We start from the raw sequence: 14,186 nt of genomic DNA on the forward strand, positions 1-14,186 counted from the left end.
TTAGGCAATAAAAGGGCAAAAAAAAAAAAAAACCTGTAATTTTGTCTGAAAATATGGTGCGCACGGCACAATTCCTTCCTTTAAAGAGACCTCTTCCTTGGGTGTCACAGCGAAAGGGACAATAATCAGATCAAAAACATAGCTCAAAGCGAAAAAACAAAACAACGTACTTGCGACCATGGGCACTGCTAGAAACTGGTTCAACACAGTCCGAAAGAAGTTCATCAAATCATCTCAAGGAGAGATCATCATTCTCCACAGCCCAAGTCTCAGCGCCCAGTCAATCATTGGAGAAGGTAGAGACTTCCACAACAACTCATCAGATTCATCGCCATCTTCCTTCCGAAGAAGAAAACATTTAACCAGGGACTACATCGCGGCAATCAAAATCCAAGCCATTTTCAGGGGTCACCTTGTAATTACATCCCACCTAATAACACTTCTCTTCCAAAGATTTCTCTTCTTGGAGCTGAGTTAAACTGATAGTTTCACTCGTTTTTCTGGTTTTGATAGGCAAGACGAGCATACAAAGCATTGAGAAGCCTGGTTAAGCTGCAAGCTGTGGCCCGAGGGGTGTATGTAAGGAAACAAGCACGAATAGCACTGCAGTGCATGCATGCACTCGTTCGGTTACAGGTCAGGGTTCGTGCCCGCCAACTCCTCAGCAAGTATAGCCATGACAGCTAACCAGCGATCATCGAGCAAAGTTTCCAATACAGAATAATTGCTTTACTCTGTCATCTCAAAATTGTAACCAACATGAGAAACATGCTGAGTCTTGATTAAGGAGTTAGATTCTATTTAATCCTTGGCCTTTATCTTCTATTTATTTATTTTTGCCCTGCCTGCCCATGTTTTCCCTTCTTTATCGGGCACAAGGTTCTTGATCTAAAAAACTGGAAAATAAAACCGGTGACCAAACTAAAGCGCAGACAATAGGAAATGGCATGGACGATCAGGTGAGGTTTTCCTTTTTTTTTTTCACCAATCATTCACTTCTCACTCTTTATATAACAAGCCCATTCGAAGTTATTACAGCAGACAAGTCATGATTCAGATTGCAATAAGGCAAAAAAAAATGAACAGGCAAGTACTAGTATAAAACATTAGCGCTAAGAGGAGAAAGAGGAGAGAAATTGTAACTTAAGACGGCTTAGGGACAAGGGTAATGAGTGCTAAAACTGAAATATCGCTCTCTCAATGCACACCGCTGTACTGAATTGCTCATCATGCATAATGCTGTACAATGCAAAAAGCATATGATAAGAAACGTACAATGCAGTCAGATCATACATGTTGTTAGCAGCAGCATCTTTTCTACTGGGCTCAATGGTGTCCCCTTATCATAGCTGAGAAAAAACCGCCAGATGACTTGCTCTTGCGGCAATCTCCCCCCTCATCTGCAACCTGTTTCAAAAGTTTCATGTTTAAAATTGATTAATAGGACAAAAAGCAAGTCCTATAGGTACTGTACCTCTTTAGCTATTTGTTGAAGAATATCTATAATTTCAGAGAAGGTAGGTCTTTGAGTTGGATCCTGCTGCCAGCATCTCTCAAGCAGTTCTCTTAATCTTGGGTGAGTATTCTTTGGGATTGTAGGGCGTAGACCCTGAAAAGATTGTTATAAACAAGTTCCGCTAATTAGCACAAAAAGAAAAACTCATAGTTTCATAGTCATACAGAAATACAAATACCTTTTGCACCACACCTACTGCTGCTTGTAAAGGAGTTAAGAAAGCATATGGCAGCTGGCATTTTGAATGAAAGAGTACATTAGTCATAGAAACATATTTATCCCAAACTACCATACTTGTAAATGAAAGAAAAGTTAGCCACAGACAACGGCGCACAACCAAACCAAACTTGTTCCTCTTAAAACAGTGAGTCTTACTTCTCCTGTCAGTAGCTCCCAGAGAGCTATCGCAAAGCTAAAAACATCTGCCTTGTGATCATATGGTTTGTGCTCAATAACCTACATTAATTAAGATTGGTGAAAGAAATATTAGATTATAAACCTTTTCTTGAATTCAATTCATATTTGTTTCCATTGGAGAAAAGATTAAGGCACAAGTGATCAAATGACAAAACAAAGACTTATCAGCTGAAAGTTGATTATATATCATGGGGGAACAATTGAAAAATGATACTCTAGTCTTGACATGGAAATTAGAGAGCTTGATTACCATAATCACATGTTTTGATGATCACGAAGCAACATAAAAGAGAAACTTATATTGCAAGGTTATCTGAGTAGTTAATTACTATCATGTAAAGAATACAGAGGCGAATCACAATGTCCAAGAAAAACACATACCTCAGGAGCCATCCAGCGGTATGTACCAGTTTCAGCTGTCATTACTCCTGACTGAGCCTGCACTCTAGCAACTCCAAAATCAGCAACTTTAACAACCTGTCAAGGAAGGACCAACAATTTTAGGAAAAATATCAAAAATTAAACTATTATGCAATTTACAACATACTATAATTCAAAAACACACATGCATTTCCAATGCCAACATGAAGTCAAATCACCATCCACTTAGAATTCAAAATTCATATGGAAAAAAAAAAAGGACCACAGCTATTAATAGAGAATTAATGAATCATTGACTTGATTAACCAAAAAAAAAAACATAATCATCTTACTTGATTTTCATCCATCAGAAGATTGGCAGTTTTCAGGTCCCTGTGGATGATGTTATTTTGATGCAAATAGTTCATTCCCTTGGAAACATCAATTGCTACCTTGAGTAGAGATGGCAACTTAAAAACTCCCCTTTTCTTATGCAGATAATCATATATACTACCACCAGCCATGAACTCTGAAAAAGCACAAATATCACTGTCAAAACTTGACTATCTGTAAAGAGGATGAAAAGTTTCTGTTTCTTAATAAAGTCGCAGAGTTTATCATCAAAGAATTAAAAGGGATGAAAAGGCATACACATCCGACAATTTAAATTTTGGTATACAGATGGGAATTCACAGACACTAAATTCGTAATGGTAGGTTTTGTGTCAATCTCTCAGTTTGCACTCCAAAGCCAGAATTGTTCCCTTCTAGCAACATAATTATAGATTATATCTGGTAAAGATGAAAAACAGCAACACTTAACAGCAGTACCATTCTTAAAGCAAAAGTTTCAAAATTTTATGCATTAAAGAAAAAATTATAAAACATAGTAAAGAATAGCTGGAAAACTTCATTATATTATACCAGTCACAATGCACAGGTTTGGAGCTCTTGTACATGCGCCTATGAATTGAACAACATTCTTATGCCGAATTTTCCTGCAAACACAAAGAAAAATAAGGTTGATATTCCACTGCATGGAAGTCAGCCTTGAAGATGAGTAACAATTAGTCCCACCCTCCCAGGAACCAACTATAGATTAACACATTAATACATTCAATAACTCGAGAAAATCTTATACAACAATAATATGTGCAAAACAATGAGATTTCTGCATGAATCCTGCCATAGTTTTCCAGTAATTTTCAATACCAACATTTATATAGACTGAAAAACGGCATCAGTTTTAGTTCTACAGGAGGATACTAGGAAAATGCTAGAATTCAGACTTCATCAGAACTACCAATCAAAACCAAAAATAAAATAAATGGAAACTGTTTTCTGAGAGAACTGATTTGCCAATGTGCATGGAAAATAGATATTGTGCAGACTGTAAGACAAATATGGCCTATTTCAGAGCTTTGAAACTTTCCAACCCTCCTTTCAATGCTAACTGTCCAATCTTTAAGAATAAGGGAGAGGGATACGAAGAGAGGGTTGGAGAATGTGTGTTTGGAGAGGCATGTGAAGAAGGGAGGCAAACATTCAAAAAAGTAAAATTGCGCCCAATAAGTTGGATGGCCAAGAAAATAAACATGACATTTGAACGATCTCATCTTACTAGAGAAACTATGAATGGAAGACTATACCCTCCAGGAAGCCAAACATCGCCTCCAAATCCCTGGATATAACAAGGGAAGGTGGATAAATCAATAAATTCTCCTAGACAAATATCAAGAACTCAAGATAAAGTCTCTTGTACAGAATTTGCATTAGCATGGTAACTCCAAAAACTCCTAGGAGACTTCAAGATGATGATTTCCTCCTTCCCCAATCCATAACTTAAAATCTATTCAGGTCTCTGTTATAACACTGAATGTAAGTGTGCACTGAGGCCTGTCAGGCAATTAAATTTGGCCAAGTTTGTCTTTCTCCCCTTTTATTGAATAATAAACATCTAATTACAGGAGAATCAATAAAATCCAAAAGCATGGAGAATGCTTATCGGAGAGGTGATAGGTTCCCTTCACAACAGGTAGCATATACTAGCACTCCAACAAACCTCATTATATAGACTTCCTGAGAAAACTCTCTCAGCATTTCTTCCGTAACACACTCAGGCTTGAGGACTTTAATGGCCACTTCTTGACTACAATATGTGCCTCTGTATCTGAAGATGGTAAATGAGATGATGAGTTAGAATTTGTACTCTCCCAAAACAAAAAGAGAAAGAAGCAGGCTTGAAAATAACAATACTTACAGATCACCATAGGATCCAGATGCAATCTTGTTTTCAAATTTGAGCTGCCTGGTATCAATTTCCCATACATCAGTTCCATCAGTAGGGATTTCAACACAATCAGGTAAGGAAATGACCCCTTCTTTGATATGCTCAGTCATAGCAGATATTGAACCCTTTCTAGAATAACATTGCTCCTACAGATAAACCATCAGATGGAAGCAGAAAAATTGGTTACCTCTAGCAATCCATAATAAACATGATTGCTACCATGATTTTAGAAGTCATCAAGTAGAGAAAGTTAGGTTGATCTGCTGAAAAGCAGCCTGTATGCATCTGTTTGGAGGACAATTCTAAAGCTAGGAACTTACAGCTGAAAAGTGAAAACCAAAATTAAGTTTTTCCCCTTTGAGAAGTTATATTTTGCATTAATCTTTTGAACTACGAGTGAGAGTCAGAGCTTCAACTGAATATTCTTTAGTTTATTTCTCATCAAAAAGGTTAAGCATTAATACTTTCAATCAAACTCACAGCTCATAAATACAGAAATGATATAGAAACAAATTAATTTTTATGCCAAAAAAAGGGAAACTACTAGCCATATTTGGCATCATCTGCGGCATTCATATGGCTTGATTCAGCAGTACTAGGAAAAGGTATATATGATTCATTTATGAGCATCAAAACAGAAGTAGTGAAACGTGAGTAACACTGAGGAAAAGGTACCTTAGACTTTAATATTTCCTTCTCCAAAGCATTTTTGAGCTCCTCAGTTTCCTAAAAGATTAATGAGTGCAATCAGTGTTTTCTAGCCATAGGACCAAGCATTTGACCCAATTATTGGTGTGAGGAAATATAGAAGCATACCTCTAAAGGCCAACCATCAACAACAAAAACATCCAAAGAGTACCCATCAACAGTGGAAAAAGCATGAGCTTCTTGAATGTTCAATCCAATCTCCGCAAGAAAAGAAGTCAGCTGCCAAAATTATCATAAATATCTATCATTCATTGCAAGAGAAAGTTGGACAAAAGCATTCCAGATGGGATCTTTCCACAACAAGAACATAGTCACATTTTATCTTTTCTTTTGATGTGAAATTTAGTGATTAACATTATCAAGACAGCTGTACTGCATCAGCAATCAACCTACACCATTGGTCATGCTAAGAAACAAAAAAGGATGCCAAAATCTATCAGAAATAAATTGAGAACACAAAATGGCACATTTCATGAAAGCAGGCAAAGAGAAGGCATTCAACTACCTGACTAAGAAGTTTTGGCCTGTCAACTGTTGAAAAGGTGATCTCATGCATAGGCCTACAAGATTCCACATCACATAATAACATTTATGTCATATCAAGTTGCACAGCGATTAACAAAAAGCATTGGATCAGACTTCTTTAAAAGACAGCAAGCAAATAAATAAGGGGCTCCAGAGCCACATAATAACCAGATAAGAACAAAGAAAGCCATTTTGCACCATAAGACTAAGAAGAGATAGTGCTCAACTCATCAAAGTCCTTACCGGAAAAGGTGTGATGTGGAATTCACAGCACTGTCTCCATCTTCAACATGATATCTACTTGCTTGAAGAGCAATAGCCTCAAGATTAGGTGATGAACCAAAGGTAGGAGGTGGATGGACACTGAAGAAAGACAGACAAGGAACAGCATGAACCCAAAAGAAAAACACATGAAGAATCCATGGAAAATTGACAAGTACATATGAGGAATATAGAAGCAACTGCAAAGAGCCTTACCCCTGTCTATGTGAATGATAAGCACTTTGTGCGTCTTCTTTCATAGAAGAATCAGAATGTGCAGTGGAGACAGGATAGACCTACAGATGATGCCAGAATCACACAAAAAGCCAATTTGACATTCATCAGTCAATACTAATCATGTCACAGCTAAGCTACATTCAATGTCTCCAGGATTTCAAGATGGAAAGAAGGTAATCCACAGTCAAAGAGAACTAGCAAATAGAAATCTGTTCTTATTGAAGTATAAAGATCAAATTGGAAAAGCATGCAGACATGTATACCTGCACAATACGAACTTCAAAAGCAGGACGATGGGCGAGGTCTTCTGCCAAATGCAGTAACCTTTTATGAGTTAGCACATCTTCTGCCCGCTCCACATTCACATCTAACGCGTATCTATCAGCAGTAACAGAAATCTCAAAACATCGAGACAGAAGAACTCATAATTCAGTTTAAGCTCAAGCATCAAATTTTCTAAAAGAAAAAGGAAATAGTAATAGTTTCGAACTTCCTAAAGTAGACCAGTGTGAAACGATAATGAAAAATATGAGAAAAGACAAACAAAAATATCAGCTTGACACGGCTACTTCGCTGATTTGATTTGAACTTTTTATTTTTCTTGTTTGTTTTAACGGAAAAAATGAATTTTGTTTTCTTTTTTTTTTAAAAAAAGGGATGATAACTATGAATCTCACACCAATTGTAAGATTCATGAATCTTATCTCAAAGTTGTCCTTCACACCAAACAATCATTTTAGAAAGTTTTAAAAAGAAAAGGTACAGAATCGAACAAAAGCAGAAATCTAGGGTTAGACTTGATACCGGGCAGGTAGCCGATTGAAATGAAGCCAGAGCTGATCATCGAAGCCAGGCAGATTAGCTTCCTCGTACTTAGACTCCTGGATTCGCTTAAGCACCTCGTTGTAAACATCCAGCTTTTGCCTTTGATGCCGAGGATTCGCATGCGCCAGCGAGTCCACAGCTATACTCCCGCAGCTCTCAGTGTCCTCTTCAATCGCCATTTGAGTCTACTCACAACAACCACTTCCAGTAATCAAAAACAGATTTGACAGAGAAATCGAGGGAGAAGACTCAGAGATTCATTAAAAGTTCGAAATCGAAATGAAAGAGAAACAAACAAGCTTTGTGTTATATTTGATTAAACTGGAAAAAAGAAATAGAGATGAGACAAAAGCTCCAAGTAGATGCTGTGGTATCGACGTGTGCCGAGGCGGGTACTGAATGTGTTCTGTGTTCATTCAGAAGTCTCCACGTCAGAATTCGGACCACCAGGTTGTGGGTCACCAGATGCCCAGGTAATCTTATACGTTTCTTGATTGGATAATTTTTCTTTTTTTTTTTATTTAAGGATCCTACTGAAATTCTTGGCTGGGATTGGGCCCATCAGATGAATGGGTCAAGTGTCGAAAAATAAAAGGCTTACGCAGCAAAACGACGCCCTTAAATTATGATTTTTTAATTAAACCCTTAATTTGTATGCAAATAATTTGTCATTTTATCAAAAAATGAACCGTAATCAATTAAATATTAATAACATTTTTAATTCACGTGACATATATATGATGAAGGTAATTGACATAGTCAGTGTATTTAGTTATATAATCACGTCAATTGCTCGTGTCATATATTATATAGATAAAAAATACTAATTGATATTACTATTAAATTTTTATATAATAAGGTTATTAGGTAATTACGTTCTCTATGTTTTTTTTTTAATCATAGATGCTTTAGCTTTTCTTTCTTAGTAAAAACAAATTAATGGTAATCAAATTTAATGATAAATGATAACTTTTTATTCATGTGACATATAATATAATTAGTGCATTTAATTATGTCAATCTTTATATGATCACATTAGTCATCTATGTCATATATATGTTACGTAAACAGAAAATATCAATTGAGATTAAATCAGATGACGGGTTAATTTTTAAGCAAAGTTGAAGATTTGTTTAATTAATAAATGCTTATATAAGTAGGATAAAAGATGAAAAATAATTGTTTGGATAATAATAAGATGATGGTTAATCATGAAATTTTATGACTTCAAATGAAATACAAATCCAAGGCCAGTGGACTCATCCATCCACTAAAATTACACTGTTTTTGACTTAATCTGAAATGATGACATGGAATCCACATGGACTGATAAGCCGAGGTGGCAAGTGATGACAGTTGAAAGCTGGCAAATGAAGTCGTTTTATAGTTTTAGGCAGTTGGAAAATTGAAGATTGAAGTTATATATGTGTGTATATATATATATATATATATAGATAGATATAAGTTTGAACTGAATCCGTCGTCTTGGATGCATTAATGAGAGCGGATGAGAACATAAATGTGAAAACTATTCACCCATGTGAAAATTTTTCGTATGAGGTTTTTGTACAAAAATTTGGGTGTCCTCGTCCATATCTTTCATACTGTTTTTCCCTCCTCCGAGAAACCTGTCAGTGTCAAACTTGATCTTGGAAAAAATATCATCCTAATAGAATTGAATGTAGTTTCTGTTACATCACTGCTCTCTGCTTGTATGTACGGGGGGAATAAGCCCAAGACCTTGACCTTGCTTGAATCCCTCAGCAGAAATGTCTTCTTGAGTCTGGCTGGCCAAGATGGATGATCGATGATACTGAATGATCAAACCATGCAGGAAAATGAAACGGAAGATTGCTGCCCAGGGAAGGCTCCAGGACCAGGATTACATATCTGCTCAATTCTTCTATGTTTTTGGAGAAAGGGATGACTTAAAAAAAGGGTAATTCATGAGAAACATATGCAAGAGAAATCAACATAATGATGCTCAAAATTCATAGATTTCCTTTCTAATGAGCTTAAAGTAAAAATTTGGTATTCCAATTTGTTTTCTTTTCCCAGTTTCTCGAGTTAGCTACTGATGCCTTTCATTTTCCTTTCCCCTTTTGTCTTTTTTTTTTTGGTTTGGTTTGGTTTTAAACAGATATAGACTAAACAACAAATCCTGCAGATCTCATGGTTTTTTCCATTCATTTTGCATATACGCAGCTATTAATTGAGAAACAGGTTGCAGTTATAGTTATTATGGACACCCTCGAGGCTGCAGGGTAGGCCCCCGGCCCCCACCATCTGCCTTTCTCTCTTTTCCTGGGGCATTGGCTATGCAATAAAGGTTTGAAAACATGGGTGACGTGACTTTCAACTCCTTCCTAGTTTCTAAATCTCTTCGAACAACCCGTTTTAACTCCCTCCCAAGCCATACAAACTACATTAATGAAGTATAAACCTTGGAAAGAAAACAGTGCTAATCTTACTCGATTAAGGAAAAACCATATTTTGCGACAAACGATGAATCGATAAAGTTTTTTGATAGGATGTAACATTAATAAACCTAATGCTCCCGAAGTCCCAAATCAGCTGCAGCAGCAGAGATCGGTGGAGCTGCATCCATAGTTTTTTATCCGATATTTTCCTGGTGTTTGTTTCTGTTTCCATTTCATGTTTTGTGAGAAACCCTCCTCAGTGCATGAGGTAAAAGCATGAATATTACTATAAACTTCTTCCTGTAAAACCAATAAACCTACAAGGCAAAGCAACAGTTACACGCTAGAAAATCAGTTCATGGACGAAAACAAACCTTGGTGCTCTATCCTTGGCTTTTAGAAGCACGAAAGCTTGGAGATATGAAAGAGTTCTAAGATATTGGCACGGCTCAATCAAACCAAAACCAGCAAAATGCTTTACTCTTCAGAAAGTGCTGTCATTTAATGTCTGAGTGAACCAGGCCAATATCACAGTTACCATTTCATGTAGTTTCTTGTGTCCAACAAGATCCCTTAAGAAACAATCAGGAATGAAGAATCATGCATCGTTTCAGGATCAAACAGAAAAGACTGAAGAATATCGGGAGGACAGATGGGTTAGAGAAGAGCAAAATAAACGAAGAGAGAGAGAAAGAGGGAGGGAGAGAAGAAATTTGAAGGGGAAGTTTTTTTGTGAGGAGATGTAAGAATGTCTGGGTGGGGATTTAAGAGAGCCAGAGGGTCTGCATGAGCATTTAAAACCGCTACTACCAAAGCAGAAAGTTGGGCCAGTGCATTTAAGTCCATTATTCTCCCTCCCATAGTTCCATCCATGTTTTTCCCTCTTTCTTTTTCTCTGAATCATGAAGGCCTGCCTTGAAAATTTTATAGACTTTTTCTTCTTTCCATGGGCACCCCTCTTCCAAAACTGACCTTTTGTTTCAGTAATCCAAACAAATACCAGCACAAGGTCTTTGTTCTTGTGATAAAGGATCTACCTGTGTTACCCAAATTAGATTGTGTTAGATATGGATATAAATCTAATACAGGTACACTCAGGTTTTTCCAACTTTTTCCTCTATTTTTAAAAAATTATAATTTATATATTCGTACTTATCTTTAATGAGGACAAATTTAAGATAAAAGTGGTATAAATCTCAATTTGTCTGATATTCAATTCTCAGTAGAAATGATTACAACAAAATACATTACACTGATTTAAGTCTTTAATCTTATGTATAGTAGGTAGAGGACTTGTTGGCAAGAGCATTGATATCATCTTTTAATTAAGAGTCATTTTTGGTGTGATGTCCTAGTGTGTGTTTTTAACTAGTCTGTTCTTTACAGGTTTGTATCATGCTCCCGTAGCATGATGACTCGTAAACCCCTACATGCTGTATCAGGTTCTTCATATATTCGAGGGGTGAAACTGTCCTTGGAGCTGGTGGCGATGGGTGCTCATAGTTAAAGCAGGAATTCAAAGGTGGTACCTCCCCCAAAGAGAGAGAGAGAGAGGGGGGGATCGGGCCATGCCACGATCGTGATACTCTCTGCATTTACCGAACCAGAAAGACCACCACCATTAAATGAGGGAATCTCTCTCTGGGCGGACAGGCCGCAACATTAATAGGAAAGGGTACCCCCAGTCAGACTATTTTAAGAAATCGAAAGTGTTGAATCCAATTTGGCTTTATTTATTTCCATGGTAAAAATTAATTAAACTGTTTTGACTTTACCAAGACAAATCAGCAAAAAATAAAACTGTAAAAAAAAAAAATCGGCCTTTTATATATTCTTAAGATGTTTCAAAATAAACTTTGAATATGGTGAGATAAAGCAAAAACAAGACAGTAAATGAAAGAATTTGTTTCATATGCCACAGTGAAGGCATTTCTTCATATTTTTCACTTTATATAAATATTAAACAGTCAACATTTAAAGGGTTAGGGGGCATGCTGCATGCACACGACAAAGAGGTGGAATCGAGTCAGACCCCTTGAACGCGTAGAAGAGGATATGAAAAGAATCCAACCTTATCGATTGATCAAACAGAAAAGCCATCAAATTAATTGATGATCATGATTAATTAAACATTTGATACATAATAGTAGCAGAACTACCAAAGATGAAGAGATGCAAGCTGTGTGTTGAATCCTTTGATAGTCAAGCAATGACCCCACTCTAATATTCCCCACCCCAGTACCCATTCATCAAATCTTTTATGCCAACAAGAAAAAAAATAATTAAAATCTACCTACAAAATAAAAAAAAAAAGACTCAGAACTTTATATTAGTTTGTTTATCTGTTACAAATCAACAACTTTTTCTTTTGCGGCCATTCCACCTCTCAGAAATATCAAAGATGTTTGTACATATTACTTTAATCGTCACGAAAATTAAAATAAAATCTTTAATTTTGATAAATTTTATATTAAAATTTGATTTTTTTATAACATAGATGTTCAATTTTTTAAATATAAAAATAAAAAATAACGAAAAATATATTTATAATATAGAATAAGTAGGAGAAGTATTACCTTTTTTTTTTAAAAAAAAAAAAACCCCTTTGATTTCAGGATATCTCAAAACCGAAAGATGAACAAAGAAAAGATACTGGAAAGAGTATATATTTTGTTGATTAGGTGTAAAAAAAAAAAACTAGAATATATCAATAATCAAAGTGAATATCACATCAATCCAATTGTACTATATATATATATATATTTATTAGTTTCATCCAACTCAAAAAAGGGCCCCGAAATTATTAATTTCCAGCTTATATGGTCCGAGGTTGCATTCCATAATTAGCACAGAAAAAAAAGAAGTAATTTGGAGTAAAAAAAGGTATACCAAACCCAAAAAAAACCGCCATTTACAGCATAAGGGAAACGTCTCTCGCGGAAGCCATTAAAAGCCCGAAACAAGGCCGTACAAATGTGCATGAACGGTCGCGATCTGATCAGAGCCCCCGGTGGTGACAAATTGCCAAGGGAAAAAAACACAAGGAAAATCGCACGGTGAAAACATCCGGGATTTGGCATCTATGGAAACTTAGACATGCAGACAGCCGACAGGGAGTAGTTGGCGTAAAAGACATCTAAGAAATAAATGTCTGTTTCTTTTTCCTTTTGTGCGTATGTGTTTGTTGAGGGTTGGGGTATGATTATTCTTTAATTAAATCTTTTGAGTTGTGATTAAGAGATTAATAAATTGAATCCTTTTTTGAAACTTAAAAAGAAGAATTTGATGTTAACGATAATTATTGGTGGATGGAAATGGGTCAATGCGCATCTCGGGCGGCAGCGACAGGGAGGGAGAATTGGAATGATTGCAGCTGCAGAGTGGTTTCCTCAGAGTCGGAGAGGATGCGGGGGTGTCTGGCCATGGTGAAGGAGCAGCGTTCCAGGTTCTACATCGCCAGGAGGTGTCTTGTCATGCTTCTTTGCTGGCATAAATATGGCAAATCTTGATGATTTTCGTTTTCTCTATGTCTTTCTCTTTCCTCTTCTTCTTCTGGTTCATTACCTTGTTAAATTTTTCTGGACGTTCAAATTGAAATGTAAAGAATTTCGAAACTTTCGATCAGCACCACAACTCCCTTTCCCTTTTCCTTTATCTAGTGTTTTTATGCTGTATGATAATTCAATGATATGTATGCAAGAGCCAGAGACAGTCTTCCGGATTCAGAGTTAAGCCAAATCAAAAGGAAAGGTTAAAGAAAGATTAATGGTTAGAGTTGTGTACTGAATCTTTAAAACATGACATAATGGTTAGAGTTGTGTACTGAATCTTTAAAACATGACATGCTTTATGTATTAAACTCGTTTTTGGTAGTATTAATGGCCAGTTTTAGGATAATACCAGAATCAAGGTAAAGACAGCACTGTTTTGTGGTGATAGTGGTTTGTTCTTCTTGTCAGAACTTAAAGTAGAACTAATGAATACTAAAATATTGACAAAACCAGGGTAGCTTCACGTATCAGATAATGACAGCCATGTGCATGCAGTTTATACTTTAGTTTCTCGACAAACAACCTTTGATCATGTTATTTGTTGCCCTTCTATATATTATCAGAGCCTATACTCTTTCGGGTCGCCTCGCCGCTTCACTTTACTGTCAAATTCGTCCTGCATGCAAAACCTGTGACCATCCAACAGGCACCAGAAAGCCACTTTGCCTGTCTAGTTTCTAAGTTGGTTAACTCTTTGTTTCTTGCTTGGAAAATCCAACCATGAAACATTCTTGAAGAACCTTGTATGTTTTTGAATATATGCACAGTGTCCAAACGACCGATTGAAAGGCATCCGACATCAGCCTCAGGATTTTGCTGGTGCGAACCTGGCTATCATTTTTATCGCAACCCAAAGAAAAGAATTTGTTTTGTTTGGTCGTGAAGATACACCAAAGCGGTTGCTTTCAAATTGCTAGCTGCACCGATTGGTTGCATCAAACACTCTAAATCGAAAACAAGGTCTTGCTCTAGTTATTCCTATGACCTTTGATCAGCATCAGCAGGCGCATATGGATTACCAACCTTTGTTACCGGCGAACATAAAGGTTATTTATCTCTAATTAATTATTTCTCGAA

At 36.4% G+C, this 14,186-nt stretch overlaps 3 protein-coding genes across 4 annotated transcripts; 2 read left to right on the forward strand and 1 right to left on the reverse strand.

Annotated features, from left to right (window-relative positions):
* The first annotated feature begins 6 nt into the window (after positions 1–6).
* On the forward strand, positions 7–805 carry IQD20 (IQ-domain 20). The gene is made up of 2 exons (XM_021417921.1): positions 7–415; positions 514–805. The coding sequence occupies exons 1-2, from the start codon at positions 179–181 to the stop codon at positions 685–687; spliced, it is 411 nt and encodes a 136-aa protein (XP_021273596.1). The 5' UTR covers positions 7–178; the 3' UTR covers positions 688–805.
* A 153-nt stretch (positions 806–958) lies between these two features.
* LOC110408817 (serine/threonine-protein kinase STY8) lies at positions 959–7,543 on the reverse strand. 2 transcript variants are annotated; one of them, XM_021417918.2, is made up of 16 exons: positions 7,118–7,543; positions 6,577–6,691; positions 6,293–6,372; positions 6,059–6,178; positions 5,796–5,850; positions 5,399–5,509; positions 5,258–5,308; positions 4,553–4,728; positions 4,355–4,462; positions 3,217–3,290; positions 2,647–2,822; positions 2,315–2,410; positions 1,892–1,972; positions 1,695–1,748; positions 1,475–1,609; positions 959–1,407 (listed from the first exon to the last, which is right to left on the reverse strand). In XM_021417918.2, exons 1-16 carry the CDS (start codon positions 7,315–7,317, stop codon positions 1,327–1,329), a joined length of 1,713 nt encoding a protein of 570 aa, XP_021273593.1. In that variant the 5' UTR covers positions 7,318–7,543; the 3' UTR covers positions 959–1,326. The 2 variants fall into 2 exon arrangements, with proteins under 2 accessions (XP_021273593.1, XP_021273594.1); XM_021417919.2 differs by having other exon boundaries at positions 6,577–6,711; positions 7,118–7,249.
* A 4,897-nt stretch (positions 7,544–12,440) lies between these two features.
* Positions 12,441–13,256, forward strand: RTFL6 (ROTUNDIFOLIA like 6). Its single transcript, XM_021419203.1, has one exon. It carries the CDS (start codon positions 12,867–12,869, stop codon positions 13,065–13,067), a length of 201 nt encoding a protein of 66 aa, XP_021274878.1. The 5' UTR covers positions 12,441–12,866; the 3' UTR covers positions 13,068–13,256.
* The last annotated feature ends 930 nt before the right edge of the window (positions 13,257–14,186 follow it).

The sequence above is a fragment of the Theobroma umbraticum genome, unplaced genomic scaffold (genome assembly GCF_002168275.2).
Source record: "Theobroma umbraticum cultivar Fairchild unplaced genomic scaffold, ASM216827v3 scaffold_44.0, whole genome shotgun sequence".
Lineage (NCBI taxonomy): Eukaryota > Viridiplantae > Streptophyta > Magnoliopsida > Malvales > Malvaceae > Theobroma > Theobroma umbraticum.